The following is a 21,716-nucleotide window of genomic DNA, read 5'->3' on the forward strand; positions in this document are numbered from 1 at the left end:
GAGCCCCTCAGGTTGGCATTTCTGGTAGGCAGAACAAAACGGAATGTATTGAAAGACCACGGACCAGTAAGGTATTTGATTAGGAATTGTGAAATTGAGGAGTCTTGGTTTATGTTGTTCTTTCGTGCACCCTTCATTAAGAAAGTATGTATACAGACCAACAAGGAAGGTGGAATCATTTGCAAGGATTGAGTGGATACAGATTTGCAAGAAATGAAAAAGTTTTTTGTGTTCGCATCCTGACCGATGTTTACAACTCAAGAATTGAAAATATCTGTCAGCTTTGCCATTTCGAGGATGGCCAACCACTGTTCAATGAAACTGTCTCAAAACTGTATGCACGCTATTCTGAGGATGTTGCACTTCGACAACGAAGCAGCCAGATGTGAACATAGCTCAAATGACAAACTGGGACCAATCAAAGAAGTTTTTGAGATATATGAAACTATCCTGACAGATACCTACATTCCAGGATGGTGCATCATCTGAATAACCAGCTGGTCACATTTTGAGATTGCTGTCTGTTTTGACAATTCATGTCACAAAACCTGGTAGATGCAGAATAAAGTTTGTAACAGTTTGCCTTCTTTATTTCTTCGTTGATTGTCCTCAGTGTCGAGGTACTGCATTGCTACACTGGCTGAAAAATAGGGTTTGTAATTTGGACACTGACTACTGTAAATAATGTAGCCAACAGATTCCCAGTTGTGTTTCACAATATAGTTTACTTTCATGGTTCACCCCCCCCCCCCCCCCCCTCCCCCAATAACACACAGTTATATGGCCAGTGCACTATTGTTTTAATTTTCCATAAGCCTCATTAATAGTTTTCAGGTGAACATCCACATACTGCCACAATAGTTTACTGTTGAATATCTATGAGCAGTAAAAACATAACCACATAATTCACAGTTCTTTCAGAATAATCAGGTACATATGGAACACACACTGTCATTTTTTTAACACATGGCCTAATTGTAATGTCATTGTTTTAACACACGGCCTAAATATAACGTCATTGTTTTAACACAAGGCCTAACTGTGTTACACTTATTTCAGAATTACGTTGGTGCACTGTTGTTGTTCTAACCAACACAAATTTCTCGTCTGAAACTCGGCCGTGAACTGACTGCCTCGGAACCAAAAATCAGGCCCTTATATATCCTCACAATAACAGGTTAATTTACAGAAATTATAATTAAAACTTAACTTATTCGATTAAGTGAATACATCGAAATATTCTGTCTTTTTAACAGTTTCTTCTACTACAAGAGTTAGACCAAATTATTTGTTTAAACCACGAAATTAACAAATATAAGTATGCAAACAATACTTTGAAAAAAGTGAAAATTACTTTGGAATTAATGAAGGGCTGGTTTTGCTAACATGTTTTCGAAGAGAGCTTAATAGATACTTTAACATTATTAGTATTTTGTCTTCCAAATGTTTATAATTAGTACAGAATTTACAGTTGTTTATAATTCAACAATATAATTTAAGTTATGAAACAATTATTTATTTCACCCTATAACAAAAGATACTAACTAGGAACAGTCAAAATAATTACAAAATCAATTAAGTACATAAAACTAAGCACAAAATTAGATCTGGTGTTACATTCTTTAAAACCGAGAGCCAACCTCTCTCTTTCATGAAAATGCAGATTACACTCACGTATGTTAATGATAACTTTTTAAAAGCGAAAAAACAAATTTAAGGAGGCAGATGGGAAGTATAAAAATATCCCAGCTTGCTTCGTCACAAGTTCTGGTCAATTTGAGACAGTGCAACAAGCTACTGGTGGAAGATGAGAGTGTATTTGGGTAAGGAGGAAGAAATCGGAGGCATACAACTTATAGAGATGTCACGAAATCCCTGGTGATTCAACTTGAAAAGTCTGGACATAGCCTAATAGCACCTGTGATAATTTTTTTACATCTCTTGAAAGGGGGGGGGGGGGGAGAAAAAAAACATGAAGGTAAATGCCCATTGACTTCATTACACCTAAAGAAAGTGGGAAGTGAAGTACAATCTACAATATTTGGTTTTCGAGCAGATGTGATGATAGCCTCAAATGTTCCTGAAAACAACCAAGTTGCTACAATCCTTAGCCCTTTTCATGACCAACCAACAGTATCACCATCACATGCAAAAAAAGACTGAAGTTATAATGATGAACAGTGCCACAAAAGGTGGCACTGACACCCTCTATCAAAAGAAGTGTTTCTTATAGTCTGAACAAGAAAACATGGTGCTGGCCACTGGTAATTTTCTTCAATACAATGGATGTAAATGTAACAAACGCACACATAATTTGGATGATGCAAGCTACCAATAAACAGACGAGTCATCAGACTTTCATCATCAATCTGGGAAAGCATCTAGCAGGCGTAAATAAGCCAATGAATTCATTAGCAGTCTTGAATCCAAGAAGGGCACTGAAACCTCCTGTGAAGAAAGGGAGAAGATATGCATATTGTGTAGAGAAGAAAGATAGAAAAAGTCAAATTACTTGTTATAAGTGCACCGAACTGTATGCTCAGAACATTCTGCTACTGTCTATGTAAACTGCACCTATCTGCAATAAGAATTACATTACAAAAACACTTTGTGCAGAATGAGAATAAACTGGATATGCTTAAAAAGCCACTAATAAAAGTATAAAAGCTGTGTTGTTTAAATGTAGGGCCTAAACTTAACATAATAAATAATTTTAAAAGTATGCATGCCTTAAAGGCACTTCACGTCATAAAGTAGTCAAAATAGTGTCAATTTAATTTATTTACTTATTTATTTATTTATTGTTCCGGTGATCCATGTTGTGACAGTATCACAGGATATGGAACGTGTCAATTTTACAAGCTTTTGGCCAGAATTTATGGTAATACATAAAACAAAACAAAAACAGTAAACAGTAACTTAGGTCCCACTACAAAAAAAAAATACATTTTAGAAATAGATAGAGATTACAAAACAAAAAACAGTAAACAGTAACTTAGGTCCCACTACAAAAATACATTTTAGAGAGAGATAAAGATTACAAAATAATAAGTGTTACAGAGAAATAAATATTGCAAAATATATGTTTACAATAAAAATATTCAGTATTACAAATTTGGGCATACATTTGCAATTTACAATACAAGAGATGTTAAACACTGTAGTTCAGGAACTCTCCTAATGTATAAAATGATCCTTGCAAGAGGAACTGCCTTAAGGTTTTTTAAACAGGAGATCATCATCTACCAAACACTTAATTCTTGAAGGGAGGGCATTAAAAATCTTACAGCCACTGAAATGGACTCCTTTCTGCACCATACTTAGATTTGTCTGTTCATAGTGGATACAATACAGGTCTGAAGGGCCTGACTGGTAGGTAACATTCTACAGATTTTCTGGCAAGCAGAGGGTTAATATTGTCTGCCAAGTCACGAATAAACAGCATCAGCATCTACATCTATACTCAGCAAACTACTTTGAAATGCATGACAGACGGTACATACCACTGTACCAGTTACTAGAGTTTTCCCCCTCATTAAATTCATATATGGACTACAGGAAGAATGACTGTTTAAATGTCTCTGTAGGTGTGCAGTTAATCTAATGTTGTCCTCACGATCGCTATGGTAGTGGTACATAGCGGGTTATAGAGTATTCCTAATGTCATCATTTAAAGCTGGTTCTTGAAATTTTATAAGTAAGCTTTCTTGGGATAGTTTATGTCCATCTTCAAGATGAGAGTTTCTTTGGGATCTCTGTGACTCTCTCCCATGGATAAAAAACAAACCTGTGGCCATTTGTGCTACCCTTCTTCATACACATTCAGTACCTCCGGTTAGTCCTACTTGGTATGGGTTCCACACACTTGAGCAATATTCTAGGGTGCGTAACATGATCGATTCAAAAGCAACCTCTTTCATAGACTGCCTGCATTTCCCCAGTATTCTACCAGTAATTGGAAGTGTACCACCTGCTCCACCCACAACTGAGCCTATGTGATCATTCCATTTCATATCTTACAAAGTGTTACACCCAGGTATTTGTAAGAGTTGACAGATATCAACCGTGACTCACTTTTACTATAGTCATAGGATGCTATGTTTTCTGGTCTTGTGCAGTGCACAATTTTACACTTCTGAACAATTAAAGGAAGTTGCTACTCTCTGTACCACTTTGAAATCCCATACAATCTGAACTGAATGTTTATTGATGCAGCTTCTTTCAGATAGTACATCATTACAGATAAATGCATCATCTGCGAATAGTCTGCAAGGTCATTAATACAGAACATGAACAGTAAGTGTCCCAGCACACTTCCCTGGGGCAAAGTGGAAGTTATTTCGTCATGTGATGATCTGATTAGAGTCAGATCGTCACATCACAAAATAACTTCCACTGTGCCCCATCCATGGACAGCTCCATCTAAGGCAACTTGCTGGATCCTCTCTACTAAAAAATCCTCAATCCAGCCACAAATTTTACTTTTGGTAATAAGTGTACATATGGTACTGAATCAAATTCTTTTCAAAAATCTAGAAATACTGCATCCGCCATCATTCAAAGGTTTCAGAAAACAATTGGTTGGGTTTCACATGACCAGTGTGTTTGGAATCCACGCTGGGTGGCATGGAGATATTTCATTATGTCTGACCTCGGAATATGTTCTACAATTCTAATAAATCAATGCCAAGGATAACAAAGCAATGTCAAGGATATTGGACAATAGTTTTGTGGTTCACTTCTACCACCCTTCTTGCAAACATGTATGACCTATACTTTCTACCAATTACTGGGCACAGTTTTTTTATTGGAGCAACCAATGACAAACAATAATTAAAAGAGGGGCTAACTCAGCTGCAAATTCTATATAGAGTGTGAATGAATCTGATTCCATAGGGACCTGCAGCTTCGTTCAATATTAACTGTTTTAGGTGCTTCTCAATGCCACTGACACTAACATCAAGTTTATTCAACTTTACAGTAGTGCGACGATTAAATTGGGGTAGTTCTCCTGAGTTTTCCTTCATAAAGAAGCATTTGAAAACAGTTAAGCATTTTTGCTTTTGATTTGCTACCCTCAATTTTGGTTCCTGTCTCATCCATGAGTGGCGGACACTAACTAGGGTGCCACGAACAACCTTTACACGCACTCAGAATTTCTTTGGGTTTTGTGATAAGATCATTAGACAAAATTCTAGTACAGTAGTAACTGAAGGTTTCACACATTCCTCTCTTGACAGCCAAATGTGTTTCATTCAGAATGCCTCTGCCCATAGTACTACACTTTGTTTTGCACCTATTATGCAGTTGTCTCCATTTCTTTAGAAGTTCCTTTCCTGTGAACATATCCTGTGGAGGTTCTCAACCACTACAAACTGTTCTATTGAGTACACATCTATACATTGTATGGTCAACTATTCATTTCAGCTTGAGCCTTGGCTCCTCTACATGATATTGCCCTGTGCTAAAAGTTCCAAGTTTCTTATTCAGTTATGACACCACTGCTTTTTCTTCTAATTTACTGAACATTTAACTCTTTCTACTTGTTTTAGTTGCCCTTTGTATATTGGTAATCACTCTTGCTGTAAACACGTCATGATCACTGATATCAGTTTCATTGTGAACATCCTCAAAGAGGTCAGGTCCATTTGTTTCCACTAAATGTAATATATTTCCATTATGAGTGGGCTTCTGAACCACCTGTTCTAGGTAGTTTTAAGAGGCAGCATTTAGTAACATTTCACAGGATGTTTTGTGATGCCCACCAGTAACAAAACTGTTATTTTCCCAATTGATTGTTGGACAATTAAAGTCTCCACCAATAACTACAGTATGACTGGGAAACTTACACACAAGCAAACACAGGTTTCCTCTGAAGATTTCAGTAACATAAGGAGGGGAGTCTGGCGATCGCCAGAGGGATACAATTACAACTTTATACCCACCTCTGATATTGAGTCTCGCCCAAACAATCTCACATGCAGCTTCAATTTCTACCTTCAGATTTCAACAGCAAGAATTCACAACAACACCCTTGAAGTTACCTCTATATCAGTCAACGAGTCTTGACCGAAAATCATACAGTGTAGCCATCGGTTCGAATACATGATAACTGTGGGTTGACTGAGTCTTCTAACCAGTTCAAGCAATAATGTAGCAACAGAACTCAAGTCACCATGTTCATGAGCAAAAGTTCAGTGATCTATCATTATTTACATAACTGCGTGGCTGATTATAATCTGCAATACGACTGGTCAATTGGCCAATACGAAATAATAATTTCTTTAATATATGTCAACACAATAATGTATACAGCAACAGGGCCTAAGTGTCTCAGGGGTTTCTTTCGTGTAATTATTAGAGTCTAAAGCATAAATGTGTAGTACGCACAAACATTTTTCATCTCTACGTATAATCGTCTTACATTCTTGAAGGAATATGTTATCAGATTCATATAATGTACTTACATAGCTTTCTACTGAATTTAGGGCAGGTAATACCTTCGAAAAATTTCCTCTCAATACATCTGTCCAGTAAATAAGTTCGAATGTTTTATTTATAACAGAAACGCCGAAACCTGGAATTCGAATTCCTCCTCTCAGCGAGCATGCCAACGTTAATACATTCTGTAGAGCCTTAAATAAAAGAAAACATGCGTTTTTGAAGAATATACATGTTGTAGAATACAATTATTATATTCTGGCTGAACATATGCGTAGACATACGGTTATTGTAGTTTTTATATGTAAAGGAGTCATGGGATAGCCAATATCAAGCAGCACATGTTGCACTGGCTGACGACAATATGCTGTGCGCGTATTCTGAGAAAATCGGCTCATTTTCTCAACTTTGTTTCGTTTTATGAAACTGCAAACAACTCTTTATCCAACATTGACGATGAATCCAATGTTTGGCGCCGCAGTAATTCGAATTTCCCACTAGAATCTCACTTGTCATATGTTCATTCGGAACTAGTGCTGCTGCTGTTGCTTCGTGCGGCAGTAAAATGAAGTACTGACAGGGGTTGGTCATATGTTAGTGGATATATTCTGAAATATGAGAAACCCAAATAAATCTCGGTTTTGGTGTCGTACATCAGTCTCTTGATGGACCCATGTAATACAAAATAAACGGCCTCACTGTCTGTATTAGGCATTGCGCCCCACAAATTCGGGTAGGTATGCACAGTGAAGTTCCGTCACGGTAATAGCGTGAATACTATGTTGGGTGAAAGCGTAAAAAGATGGCTGCCTCTGTGGAAGCTGTTTATGTTTCCATTGTCTTGTAATGTCGGTTTACGATTTCAGAAATGGAGCTCCGTGTGGGGAACAAATACAGACTAGGCCGTAAAATAGGCAGCGGATCGTTTGGAGATATATATTTAGGTACTCGATTCGTTCCAAGTTCCTAGTATTACGACTTCACTTTTACAACTTAATCTCCCAGATAAAATTAATTAATTCTGTTGGCTATTACAGGGACGAATATATCAACTGGTGAGGAAGTTGCAATTAAATTAGAAAGTATTAGGACTAGACACCCGCAGTTACATATTGAGTCGAAGTTCTACAAGTTGATGCAAGGTGGAGGTAAGTAGCCGGAGGATCATTAAATGCAGGAATTAAACATTAAAGGAATCGTCAAGGTACGTTTATTTCGTAACATTGTGTCCCCAGTGTATCCCCATATAAAGTTTTGTTTCGAACCTTATGAGTAATGAACCCACGTTAAAATACCAGACTTAGTGTCAGTGGTTCCTGATGTAATGGCAGTATATTTTATAATCGTCTTGAAACCGCTTCCAGTGCGGGTAAAAATATCTGATGCTTGTGCTTAGACCGTTTTGTTTGATTCTTACTTTCCTATACAATATTTCAGTTGGCATACCATCCATCAAATGGTGCGGTTCAGAAGGAGATTATAATGTTATGGTGATGGAGCTCTTGGGTCCATCTTTAGAAGATCTCTTTAATTTTTGTTCACGTCGATTTTCGCTGAAGACTGTTCTCTTACTGGCTGATCAACTGGTAAGTCACTCTTTATAAAAATTTCTCCTGTGTTCTTTCAGGCTTATGATTTGCATCCAAACTGGCTGTTGACAATGTTTTTTCACTTTGCTCCTGTCAAATGGCAACATGTTCATACAACAGTTTTCTTACTAAAGGGGAAAACACTGCATGCAGAACTAGGATTAATGTCAGATTTGGGTAATTTTGTGTTCGGAAAAGTTATCGAGTTTAATTAGTGTGATGCATGAATGTAATGTTTTCCCCCCTTCATAATTTTTAAAATTGTGATGATTAATAATTACTTGTATTATTTTGAAATAAATTATTTTATCATCTAATCTCTTTGCAGTTTGATAGTTATGTATGATTAGGAATCAGTATTTTGAGAGTAAAATAAACAACTGACCTTTAGGTAATACAACTGTAGCAATAAAGGAAATGTGTTGTTACAGGACCGTATTTTATTTTGGAAACATGGCTCAGCTTTGCATTTAGTAGCGCATAAAGGGAAAGAAAGAGATGCCAAATTTGTTTTGAAAATAATCCACAAAGCATAACATTTAATTAATAAAAACAATTTAAAGAAGCATCTGTATCACTGTAAGCAAACTATTGAAATTTCAAAGGCTGGGAACCATGTGCTTTCTATAGAATTTTAATTTTAAACAAACTAAGTCACTAGTATTTAAAAAATATCAAATTAAAGCAGTTGCAATATTGACAATTTTTGCCACTTGCATCAACATTCAGCAGTAGTGTTCTCTTCCGAACAGTACATATATGGTTGTTGTGGTTCACAGTCCAAAGACTGGTTTGATGCCGCTGTCCCACTACTCTATCCTGTGCAATCTGTTCATCTCGGAGTAACTACTGCAACCTACATCCTTCTGAATCTCCTTACTGTATTCCTCCCTAGGTTTCCCTCAACAATTTTTACACCCCTCCACACTTTCCTCCAGTAGCAAATTGGTGATCCTTTGATACCTCAGAATGTGTCTTACTAACCGATCCCTTCTTTTAGTCAGGGTGTGGCGTAAATTTCTGTCCTCCCCAAATTTTATTCAGTACCTCCTTATTAATTACATGATCTACACATCTAATCTTCAGCATTATTGTGTAGCATCACATTTCAAAAGCTTCTATTCTCTTCTTGTCCAAACTATTTATCATCCATGTTTCACTTCCATACATGGCTACACTCCATACAAATACTTTCAGAAACAACTTCCTTACACTTCAATCTACACTTGATGTTAAGAAATTTCTCTTCTTCAGAAGTGCTTTCCTTGCCATTGCCAATCCACATTTTGTATCCTCCGTGCTTCGACAATCATCAGTTATTTTGCTTCCCAAATAGCAAAGAAGTGTCTTGTTTCCTAACGTAATTCCCTCCCCATCACATAATTTAGTTTGACTACATTCCATTATCCTCCTTTTTGCTTTTGTTCAAGTGCATCTTATATCCTCCTTTCAAGACTGTCCATTCCATTCAGCTGTTCTTCCAAGTCCTTTGCTGTCATTGGCAAACCTCAAAGTTTTTTTTCTTTTGTTTCCTTTACTCCTCGCTCACTATACAGATTAAATAATATCGGGGATGGGCTACAACCCTGTCTCACTCCCTACTCAACCACTGCTTCCCTTTGATGCCCTTTGACTCTTGTAATTGCCACCTGGTTTCTGTACAATTTGTAAATACCCTTTGTCTTCTTGTATTTTACCCCCGCCATCTTTAGAATTTGAAAGAGAGTATTCCAGTCAACATTTTCAAAAGCTTTCTCTAAGCCTACAAATGCTGTAAATGTAGGTTTGCCTTTCCTTAACCTATCATCTGTGAGCAGTCGTAGGGTCAGTATCGCTTCGCATGTTCCTACACTTCTCCTGAATCCAATCTGATCTTCCCTGAGGTTGGCTTCTACCAGTTTCTCCATTCTTCTGTAAAGGATTTGTGTTAGTATTTTCCAGCCATGACTTGTTAAGCTGATAGTTCAGTAATTTTCACATGTCAGCACCTGATTTCTTTGTAATTGGGATTATTATATTCTTCTTGAAGTCTGAGGATATTTCGCCTGTCTCGTACATCTTGCTCACCAGATGGAAGAGTTTTGTCATGTCTCCCAGGGCTATCAGTAGCTCTAATGGAATGTTGGCTACACCCGGTGCCTTGTTTCGACTCAAGTCTTTCAGTGCTTTGTCAAATTCTTCACGCAGTATCAAATATCCCTTCTCTACTTCCATTTCCATAATATTATTGCCCTCTAGTACCTTTCCCTTGTATATACCCTGTATATAGTCCTTCCACCTTCCTGCTTTCCCTTCTTTGCTTAGGACTGGTTTTCCATCTGAGGTCTTGATATTCATACAGGTGGTTCTCTTTTCTCCAAAGGTCTCTTTAATTTACCTGTAGGCAGTATCTATCCTACTTCAGCATCCTTACATTTGTCTACTAGCCATTCTTGCGGAGCCATTTTGCACTTCCCGTTGATCTCATTTTTTAGAGATTGGTATTCTCTTTCTCCTGCTTTATTTATTGCATTTTCACATATTCTCCTTTCATCGATTAAATTCAGTGTCTCTTGTGTTACCCAAAGATTTCTGCTAGTCTTGCCCTTTTACCTCTTTGATCCTCTGCTGCCTTCATTGTTTCATCTCAAAGATACCCACTCTTCTTCTACTGTATTCCTTTCCCATGTTCTTGTCATTCGTTCCCTAATGTTCTCTCTGAAACCATCTACAGCCTGTGGTTCTGTCAGTTTATCCAGGTCCCATCTCCTTAAATTCCTGGCTTTATGCAGCACAAATACTACTCTGATAGATATTAGATCTTAGACTTAATTGTTTAGGATGATGGTTAGTTTTGTGCCCATGTAACAAAAATGGAAGTGCTTCTACAGGATAGGAGTTGAGATCGTTTTCTGTTTGTTTTCAAGTTTTACTTTGCTGCCTGTCAGTTATTTTATATTGTTATGTAAATGAAAAAAAATTGTTTGTCACATTGTATACCCACAGTTATTTTATATTGTTATGTAAATGAAAAAAAAATTGTTTGTCACATTGTATACCCACTGTTATGCTAAAGACAACATTAATGTGGAGTAATGACTGTCTTTTTCTTTCTGGTATTGTAATTGTGCAAACAATTGCTCCTTTTGGACTGTAGTGGGTTATTTACTACAAATTTCATGAGGGAATAAATATACTGAGAACCAGTAGTCACAACGCATAACTCCGTAAACAAATGTCTAAAAGTTGATTTTGGATGAGCACCACATATTATTCTTAAAGCAAGTTTGTGAGCAATGAAGATTTTCTCTCTTAAATATGAGTTATCCCAGAACATCATTACATATTATGGAATGAAAATATGCAAAATATGTCAACTTCCTGATTGTTGTCTCCCCAAGAGTTGCATCTCGCTGTGCAGTAGAGATTAGTGATATACGAAGTACTGAAAAGTAATATCTGTGAATATTTTATATGAGAAGTCCTAAAGCTTTTTAAATGAGACAAATGTTATTAACATTCTGCCTCTATTTTTTGAGTCTACTTACTTGCAGCTCTGTGCCACCAGAGGGCTCCGTATTATAACATGTAACATGGCGGCATGTAATGTAACTGTGTCAGTGCATGAGAAGCAGTGTGGTGTAAAAAAGTTTGGAATTCGATGAATTTACTCACACCTGGAGTATCCTCTCTTTCATCGACATTGCCCGACACACGTGAGCACTGTGACACCTGCAGATCATCCTCCGTACAGTTTCACACCTTGGCTCCATTTGATTTTTTTCTGTTTCCAAAACTTAAAGGAGTCCTTCAGTTACTCCACTTTGGTACTGATGAAGCACTGCAAGTGGAGGTGAGGTTGTAGATACATTGACAGTCAAACATTCCATAGTGACGATATCAACAAATTGGTCTCCTGTTGCGAGAAATGTTTGTCACCAGGTTGACTATATTGAGAAATAAATATGTAGACATAAAAAATTTAGATGTGGAATGTTAACATTTGTTTTATTTAAAAAACTTAAGCATTTTCACATATATTTGGAAGCAGTGCAGCTGAACATGCATGGGCAAAAGTAAAATTTTTGTTTAGGGAGCGCAGCAATTAAGGGGACAATTCGAGGGACACAGCCAAAGACAATCTGTTTAAGATTGCAAGTGTCTCCCTCATTTCGGTAACTGCTGATGACAGAGAAGGCTACTGCAAGAAATTTCAACAACTGGGAGAAGATTACTGGAGATGTGACTGTGTCATCGAACTTGCAGTAAACTAAATCATTAATACTGCTGAATTGGGCAGTAGCAACAATAATACATTATGCACATATGAGGAACATAATGAGACTGATTCTGAGTGATTTAAGTGCACATGCAGTTCAGCTTTACCTATGTGAATACATGTTCAAAACTTTTCTCATTTTCCTTTTTATTGCCAGAATGTAAGTTTTACTACTTGTTCTTTTCGATTTCGAATTGTCGATGAGAGTGGATAGAGGTATTAGTAGCAGGCACCATAATTCAAAATGAAACTATCAATATTGATTTCATGAATCCTCTAAACTTTTAACGTACTCTGGCCTCCGTTTTTACTTTCATAAACACACAACACGTTGCAATTGACAACTATTACGGCGGTAGTTAATAGTTGATACTGTTGGCACTGCTTGAAACACAATTTGTATGTGAACGCAAGTGTGTTGCTGGCACGGCTTGATGTTACTGCGGCTTATCCCCCTCCCCCCACTGCCTCTCCCCCCTAAGCAGCCTGTGTACTGCGAGTCAATGGATGGAGCTTGCTTACTCCACTCCCCACAACCCCCCCTCAGAATTTGCTCTTTTTCTTGTCAACAGACTTTAGCAGAAGTGACCCATAAAACGATCATACAATGTCTTTGGCATCCATTTTTTTTAGAATGTTACAACATATTCTGAGCTCAACTCTAATGAGGTATTTAAAATAATTCTCATTTGTTTTTCAGTCTCTGGTGCGCATTATTAATTCGGTGACATGTTTCAGTCACTCAGGACCGTCTTCAGATCTAAGTAGCTGTGTGAGAAAACTGTCTTGTCTATCTAGAACTTCAAATCAGTGTACTCTTGGGCCTTGATAAGAATTCAAAGTAGTGCAAAGATTGGCAACTTGCTTCAGATGTTCAGAAACATAAAATTATGCATTCATGAAACGAAAAGACCCAGTGCACTATAACTACAAATATCAAAGGGTTACAGTTGGAATATGTCAGCTAATACATATACATAGACGTAACATTTTGTAGGGGTATGAAATCTACATCCACATCTAGATCTGTACTTTGCAAACCACTGTAAGGTGCATGGCAGAGGGTGCGTCGCATTGTATATTAGGATTTCTTCCCATTCCGTTCACGTATGGAGCACAGGAGGAATGATTGGTTGAAGGCCTCTGTGTGTGCAGTAATTATCCTTATGTCATCCTCACAATCTCTATGTGATTCGTATGTAGGGGGTTTTAGTATATTCCTAGAGTTATCATTTATATCCAGTTCTTGAAACTTTGTCAACAGAGTTTCTCGGGATAGTTTACGTCTATCTTCAAGAATCTTCCATTTCATTTCCTTCAGTATCACTGTGACATTCTCCCATGGATCAAACAAACCTGTGACCATTCATGCTGCCCTTCTCTGTATACTTTCAGTATCCCCTGTTAGTTCTATTTGGTGCAGGTCCCACACTCTTGAGCAATATTCTAGATTTGGTCCCACAGGTGATTTGTAAGCAATCTCCTTTGTAGGCTGATTGCATTTATCGAGTATTCTACCAATAAACTGAAGTATACTGCCTGCTTTACCCAAAACTGAGCGTATGTGACCATTCCATGATGCGCGGAGTGGCTGAGTGGTTTGAGGCGCCATGTGACAGACTGCGCGGCCCCTCCCGCTGGAGGTTTTGAGTCCTCCCTTGCACATGGATGTGTGTGTTGTTCACAGCATAAGTTAGTTTAACTAGTGTGTAAGACTAGGGACCGATGACCTCATCAGTTTGGTCCCTTAGAAATTTACACACACATTTTTGATCATTCCATTTCATATCACTGCAAATTTGTATGAGTTGACCGATTCCAACAGAGACTCGTTGATATTATAGTGATAAGATACTACTTTTTTCATTTTGTGACCTGCACAGTTTTAAGTTTCTGAACATTTAAAGCAAGTTGCCTACATTTGCACCAACTTGAAATCTTATCAAGATCTGGCTGAATACTTATGCAGCTTCTTTCAGACATTACTTCATCATAGATAGCGGCATTGTCTGCAAAAGTCTGAGGTTACTATTAAATTATCTAAAATATAATATAGAACATGAACAGCAAGGGTCCCAACACACTTACCTTGGGCTCACCTGAAGTTACTTCTACTTGTGACAATGACCCTCCATCTTGCGTTCTCCCAACCAAAAAGTCCTCATTTCAGTCACAAATTTCACTTGATACCCCATATGATCGTATTTTTGACAATAAGTGTAGGTGTGGTACTGAGTCAAATGCTTTTTGGAAATCAAGAAATACTGCATCTCCCTAACTACCTTGATCCAAAGCTTTCAGTATGTCATGTGAGAAAAGTGCGAGTTGGGTTTCACATGACTGATGTTTTCAGAATGCATGCTGGTTGGAAATGAGGCCATTCTGTTCAAGATACCTCATTGTGTTTGAGCTGAGAATATGTTCTGAAATTCTACAACAAATTGATATAAAAGATATTGGACAGTAATTTTCTCGATCACTTCTACTACCCTTTTTGTAGACATGTGTGACAAGTACTTTTTTTCCAGGAAATGGGCACAATTTTGTTTTGTTCAAGGGATGTTCTTAGATTATAGTTAGAAGAAGGTCTAACTGAAGCAACAAATTCAGTACAGAATCTGATAGTGATTCCATTGGGCCCTAGATCTTTGTTCAGTTTTAACGATTTTTTACTTTTTCTCAGCACCACTGACACAAATATTTATTTGATTCATCTTTTCAGTGGTATGAGAACTAAATTTTAGCAGTTTCCTTTGTAAAGGAAAATATGAAGATGAATGCCAACTTTTGCTTTGCTAACCTCCAATTCTAGTTCCTGTCTCATTTGCTAGGGACTGAACATCAACTTTGATGCCACTAACAGCCATTACACATGCCCAGAATTTATTTGGGTTTTGTGAAATATTCTTGGACAATATTTTGCTACAGTAGTCGCTGGAGACATTGTTCTGTTGACAACCAAATGAATTGTATTCAGCATCTCTCTATTATAGCCCTACACTTTGTTTTACACTTATTATGCAGTAATTTGTGTTCTTTAGAAGTTTCTTTATAGCGACTGTACACCATGGAAGGTCCCTATCATTATGAACTGTTCTACTGGGTACATAGCTATCCAATGCATGGTCAACTATTCTTTTGAACTTGAGCCCTAGTTCCTCTAAATACTTGGGCCCTGTGCTGAAAGTTTCATGTTCCTCATTGAAGTATGACACTGCTGATTTTTGTCATGGTCACTGATACCAGTTTCAGTGTGGATATCCTCAAAGAGGTTAGCTCTGTTTCTTGCCGCAGGATCCATTATATTTTCATTTTGAGTTGGGTTCCAAATTATTTGTTGTAGGTAGTTTTCAGAGAAGGCATTTAGTAATGTTTCACAGGATGTCTTGTCATTCACACCAATAACAAAATTGTAATTTTCCCAGTTAATTGTCGGATAATTAAAGTCTCTGCCGATAATAACAATGTGATTGTTGAACTTACACACAAGTGGAACTAAGGTTTTCTCTAATTTCGGTGGATTTGAGTTCCTTGTCTACTGCAACAAATACAGCATCTCCGTGTCCCGTTTGCCTATCCTTTCGATATACACTCAAATTTCCTCCCAAAATCTCACTGCAATCAGTTTCAGATTTCAACCAACTTTCTGTACCTAGTATTGTGCTGGCCCTTTGTTGTGAACGTTTCGGCAGTTTACCATAAAGATTTTAATCCCGTCACCTGTGGGAGGCATTTCTTTCGATCTTACAGTGATACTTCTGGGTTTCCTACAGCTATCACCTCAATTGGATGGAGAGTCACCTAATTTTAAAAAACGCCACCCTCGTGTGCTTCCCACAGAGTCGGCTACCTGAGTAGCAGCCTCTGATGTGTAGAGCCCACCTGACCCATTCAGGGGGAACCTAATGTTCTCAACCCTGTGGCGCAACTGAGGAAGTTGCAGTCTAGCTTGCCACAAAAGCTTCAGTCCCTGGTTAAGTCCTTCCACTTGACTCAGAACCAAAGGGTCATGATCAGTTCTGGGACAGTGCTGCAAATTGTGAGCTTCGTTGGAACTCCAGGCACAAGGCGGTCTTCTCAGTATTCTCTGCCAGTCACTAGACTGACGCAAGTATGACCTTGGCTCTCAGATGACTGGCATCATTTGTTCCAACGTGTGCCACAGTCTGCAGTTGATTGCACCTGTTCCATCAGCGGCTGCTGGGATAGACTCTTCAACTTGTTGAAAGAGCCCTCCCAGGCATTCATACTGAGTGCAACTGGTGTCCTTTCCAGTCCCTTGCTGCCATTCCAGAAGGACTACCATCATTCGCCATATGTTAGATCCGCCAACGATTAATAGACCCTACATTTTAGCGTTTGCTTTCTCTTGACACCAGACAGAACAGGTTTCCCTAAAACAGGTGGAGTGAGTCCCATTGGCTCATTTTCAGTTCAGTGGAAGACAGCACCTCAAACTCCTTGGCCCCCCACCCTACTTGGCCCCAGTCCACCCTATACGGGGCACTGAGATCAGGCATTAGACAGATACTGTGCTTTCTGCGGAGGAGACAGGATATACTGGAGAGGATAATACTTGAGGTACTTCAGGTACCAGTATCACAGGTACACGACTCTCTGGAGCTCCTACAAGACACAGATTTGCAGCGGCTGCCAATCGTTTGACAGGATTCAGGGCGATTTCCAGCTGTTTACGAATGTCAACCAACTCGTCCCATGTTCCAGAACAGCATTCGCAGTGGGGCTGCATTATAGCTGGTGTGATGTACTACAGGGCAGTGAACAAATAACTTTAAATTAAGCTCTGCTGATTATCTCTTATTCTGTTTGAGCTAAAAAGCTGCTAATTCCCTGTAAGAATTGAAGTAAATAGTCAGAATGAGATTTCTATTAAGGCAACACAAAAACCTGTGGTGTAAATTTCTAGTTTCCTAAAATGTTTTGTGGTTCATTATAGTTGTTAGCAAACTCAAAAACAGAGTTAAATTACAAGAAATGCAGATAATATATAGGTCTGTTCCTCTTTATGGGAGAACTAGATGTAATGCAATTTTTTTAAATCATTTTGTGATGCTGTCAGCTGCCATTCTCTTTATTTCATGTGCAATTGTGCAATTTCGACCTTAGGCCCTTTTCAGGCTTGTAAAACAGAAGCATTATGCATTGGCCACATTGGTGACACCTATGATTTTGTCATAGGAACAAGTCATATCTGTAGATATACTAGCTGCGTTATAATTTATTTTATGAATGATTCTTTAGTCATATGTTATGCCATGTACTTCCTTATTTTGCTGACTGCATGTAATGATCATAAAATAAATTAGAAATGTTCTTCTGTATTTTACGAGCACGTTACTTTCAAGCACTTGTTGCAAAACTCTTATATAAAAGGCCAGTGTTTTAACTACTTTACACTAGGATAGGGCTGGCCAAACGCTGCACAGTGTGCAGATGTGCGGAAGTGTTGCACATGTGCGACAGGGAGCGACAGCGACATCTGTTATTAGCCATGTGTCCTAAATGAACGGCGATGACTCCACTTCCCTGTTTATGTGGTACAAGCAAGAGGAAAATTGGTCATTAAACAGATTGTTTCAATGTATACTTACATTTCGGTGTTTTTTTTTTTTTTTAAAAAAATGTGTGAAGGGCTACGCTCAGCTGAAGTCGGTAAAACATAACATTCATCTAACTGTCGGTTATTATGCAGATTTCAGACGGAACTGATGAAAGATATAGCAATAATGGTATTGAAATAACAGGTGATCAACGAGAGGTCTGCGGTTATCATTCTGTTCAGAGGTCAGTGAGACAGAAATTATGTGGGTGTAACTGAGAGCACCGAGAATTAGTTATAGAAAACCTTGCATTAGTTTAATGTTATTTGAAATAGTGAATAAGGTTCGTTAGAAGTCGCTAAGTGCTCTCTTTCTTAAATACTAGCTCAAAAACATTACGCGTATTTACGTGCCGTCAGTCAAGCTGCATTAATAAAAACCCACGGTTGTTAACTGTATTACATGTATCACTGGGTTAAACTGTTAACATAAAAGTAAATGTCTCAATGAGTAGACTGTAACAGTATTTTAAATGTTTAATACGCGAAATACATTCCCGTGGTTGGCTTGCAAGCTGTGGAAAGAGCACTATAATGCGCCGGTACAGAGTATCCCAGCAAGTGGATAAAGCGACATCTGTGCGTAGAAACATGCACTACATGAACGCTGACGGCTGCGGCGTGCACGCTGTGACCCGGAAGTTGCACACGTTTAGGAGCACCGCACGCGTGCAGAATTTCTGGCCGGCCCTGCACTAGAAGGACTATAATTATTTTACAGAGATTTGTTAATTAACCTACATATGCCTTTATTCTCAATTATATTTAATTATTGTTCATGATCGGTTTTAATATGAAGATCTCGTATATAAAGTTGATCACAGTACTCATATGAAACAGTACTGAAAACTATGAGAATCGAATAAAAACTGCTTTAAGGTTGCGTGATCTTTCACGTTTGTCACATTTATAATGAGTGCAGTGATTATTTTACATTCTATGGTACTTTAATGCTTCATCATAGAACTGGTAAAAAGTTGTCAAGGAATTTACAATGTCACATATCTTTTTGCTTGTTAAGGTACCTTCACACTGAAAACCAACTTCAATAACCTCAGTTGACAACTGTTTTCAACTCGAAGTTTGACTTAGTTTTCAACTGTTGTCAACAGCTGTTTGAAGTCGCGAGTCTGAACAACTAGTTGTGTGACTTGCACATGCGCATTTGCAGTGTTGTCTGCTGTGCTTCTTTCTTCGTCTGGTGTGTTTCTTGCCACAGTGGCAACTCACGAACCAACAGATCCAACAGTTCAATTTTTGTTGGAAATTGAAATGAGGAAACGTCTGTAGGATCCTTCTGATTCTGCATATAAAGACAGATATAAAAGGAAAGATTTGTTGAAAGAAGTTTTGGATGAATTGGTGTACCGCTTGTGGAATGTGAAAGGAAATGGACAAATATGAAAACACAGTACGATAGTGAGCGTTGTAAAATGGTCAAAACTAAAAGTGGGTCTGGGACAAATGAGATCTACGTTCCGAAATGGATATTTTACAAGCATATGAAGCGTTTGGAAGGCATGAACAAGCCAGGAAGAAAAATATTTTCAATCGTAAGTAAAATGTCATTCACTAGCGGAACTGAAGCTGTAAGACTTTTGGTCGAAATTTTGTAATTACAACTGTATTTTCACTGGAAATCTATTTCTCTTGTCATATTTGCAAATTAATGGCTTACATTGTTAATAACTAAAGCTATAAGGATTTTGTTCAGACGTTTTTAATTACATTTGTCTTTTCAATCGATATTTATTTATTCATATTTCTCGTGCCATTTCACTTTACCAACATCCAATACAAAGTAGATCGCAAATTCATCCCTTATATTCTTTGCGGTTCTTCCTGCGTTGCCTCCCTTTCTCTGAAGACATTTATTCTGCGGAGACATCCTCCAACTGCCATCCGAAACCCTGCCTGTTTCTGCATCTCCCACATCAAAACTGCCAGGTGGTAAGTAAACTTATTTCTTGTAAGAAAACTGTGCAAAGGCACAGTTGCAGAAGTCACTAATGTTGCTTTTTCAGGACTTAAGTGCTTAGTTGTTCTGAGACACTGAAAAACTGCATGCAGTACTCCAAAAAGTTTCTCCGCAATTCTTCTAGTGTGAGATATTTGGTAATTAAACATTCTTTCCTGGCTGCCTCTCTCTTGCCATCCTGCAAATCGTTTCATCATGTACTCAGAAAGAGCAAAAGCATCATCTCCCACCATAACAAATGGCAAATCTTCACTGTCAGAATCCATTTCCATTGCTTTTCTGTAACAAAAAATAAAAACACTGAACGTGTGTTTACAAGAGTTTGCAGTGTTGTCAACGTTTTTCTACAGTTGTAAGTTTGCCAAACTCGCAACAGTTGCAAATTTGCCAAACTTACAACAGTTGATGTTTCTGTTTGTTGGAGTTGGTTTTTGTTGTGAAGGTACATTTACTCTGTCTGACTGGTCTTTCAGATGGATGTAAATTTTAATTTCCTCCATCGTATCCATTATTTTTCCTTTCGTAACTTATGTGAGTTATTTTGTGGGTGTGTCTTTTCAGTGTACAGCAAAGGTGGATGGGTTATTGTTGTGTGTTCTTTGAATTGTATGCTAACTTCCCTTCCTGTTTGCCCAATATAAAGTTTTGAGCATACCTCAGTTAATATTCTAGATTTCTGATTGTGAAAATGTCTCTGATTCCCGTGGTATGTCTCTCAGTAATCATTGTAGACTGTTAGTGCTTCTGTAGCTAATGTATATTTATTTATTGTTGAAACATGAAGTAATTTTTTGGGAAACAATGCCTAGATATGGCCAACCAAGAAATTTGTTTCTCCGTGGTTCATTTGTGTGTCCAGTTAAAATTATTTCAGCTATGGGATGGCATGTGTTTGATTGGTTTTCTTTTTGAGTAATGTGTCCACTAAGTTTTTAGGATAACAGTTACTTGCAGCCATGTTTTGGTGAAGGTCTAGGTCTTTCCCAGTTTTTTTCTTTTTTCAGTGATAAGTTGATCACTCTGTGTATCATAGAATGAAAGTATGCAAACTTACGTGCTCTCAGTTGGCATGATTGGTCGTGGATGAATATGTCTGCCGTCGTTGGTTTATGAAAAATATCGATTTTTTTCTCTTTCAATTAGTGAAATTAAAGTTTGGATGCAAACTATAGAATTGTGAATGCATGACATTACTCGCTTCTATTGTGCCATCAGATAGCATTAAAATGTCACCGCAATGCTGCATGGAACACATTTGATGGGTACGTATAGGGCATAAAGATAAGTTAGCAGTGGTAGAACACAGCATCAACGAGGTACATACTTTTCAATTTGAGAAAACAAAAATATTGTGCCAAGCTAGCGGCTTTTGGAAGAGTAATCGTCAAAGAACCTATTGAGATAGGGCTCCATGACAGTCTCTTCGACACTAAGTTCACTATAGAACCCTGCACTAGCAGTTTCACCCCAAGAACCACAACTGGCAGTTGTGTTTCACGATTCTGAGCAAGACTGAATGCACCAAGTGTCAAGCGGCAGTAAAACTGTGGCAACTACCACGACACATTGTCGGATATTACGCCTGGTGATAGGGGTGAGGAGAGACAGCTACCAATAAGATGTATATATGGGGTATGCCTGTGCAATCTCGACACTCCACTAGGTGGTGGTGGTGGTGGTGGTGGTGAGAGTGACACTTACTGAAACATTGTGGAATTTTGATGCAGCCACTCAGATAGAAAGCCAACAAGATTCATAATGTTATATTCAGTCAATGTTTAGTGTTTTCATCTACATCACAATTTAAACCAGTTTTTTTTTTTTCCTAAA

General features: G+C 38.0%; 1 protein-coding gene across 2 annotated transcripts in view; it reads left to right on the forward strand.

Annotated features, from left to right (window-relative positions):
- Window positions 1-7,018: 7,018 nt before the first annotated feature.
- The window catches only part of LOC124777356 (casein kinase I), a 113,584-nt gene continuing 98,886 nt past the window's right edge, over window positions 7,019-21,716 (forward strand). For both annotated transcript variants that reach the window (XM_047252731.1, XM_047252730.1), the window contains exons 1-4: window positions 7,019-7,174; window positions 7,308-7,385; window positions 7,479-7,589; window positions 7,879-8,027. In XM_047252731.1, the coding sequence (XP_047108687.1) occupies window positions 7,310-7,385; window positions 7,479-7,589; window positions 7,879-8,027 (336 nt within the window). In that variant the 5' untranslated portion in view covers window positions 7,019-7,174; window positions 7,308-7,309. The remainder of the gene's footprint in view (window positions 7,175-7,307; window positions 7,386-7,478; window positions 7,590-7,878; window positions 8,028-21,716) is intronic.

This window comes from Schistocerca piceifrons, chromosome 2, assembly GCF_021461385.2.
Source record: "Schistocerca piceifrons isolate TAMUIC-IGC-003096 chromosome 2, iqSchPice1.1, whole genome shotgun sequence".
Taxonomy (NCBI): Eukaryota; Metazoa; Arthropoda; class Insecta; order Orthoptera; family Acrididae; genus Schistocerca; species Schistocerca piceifrons.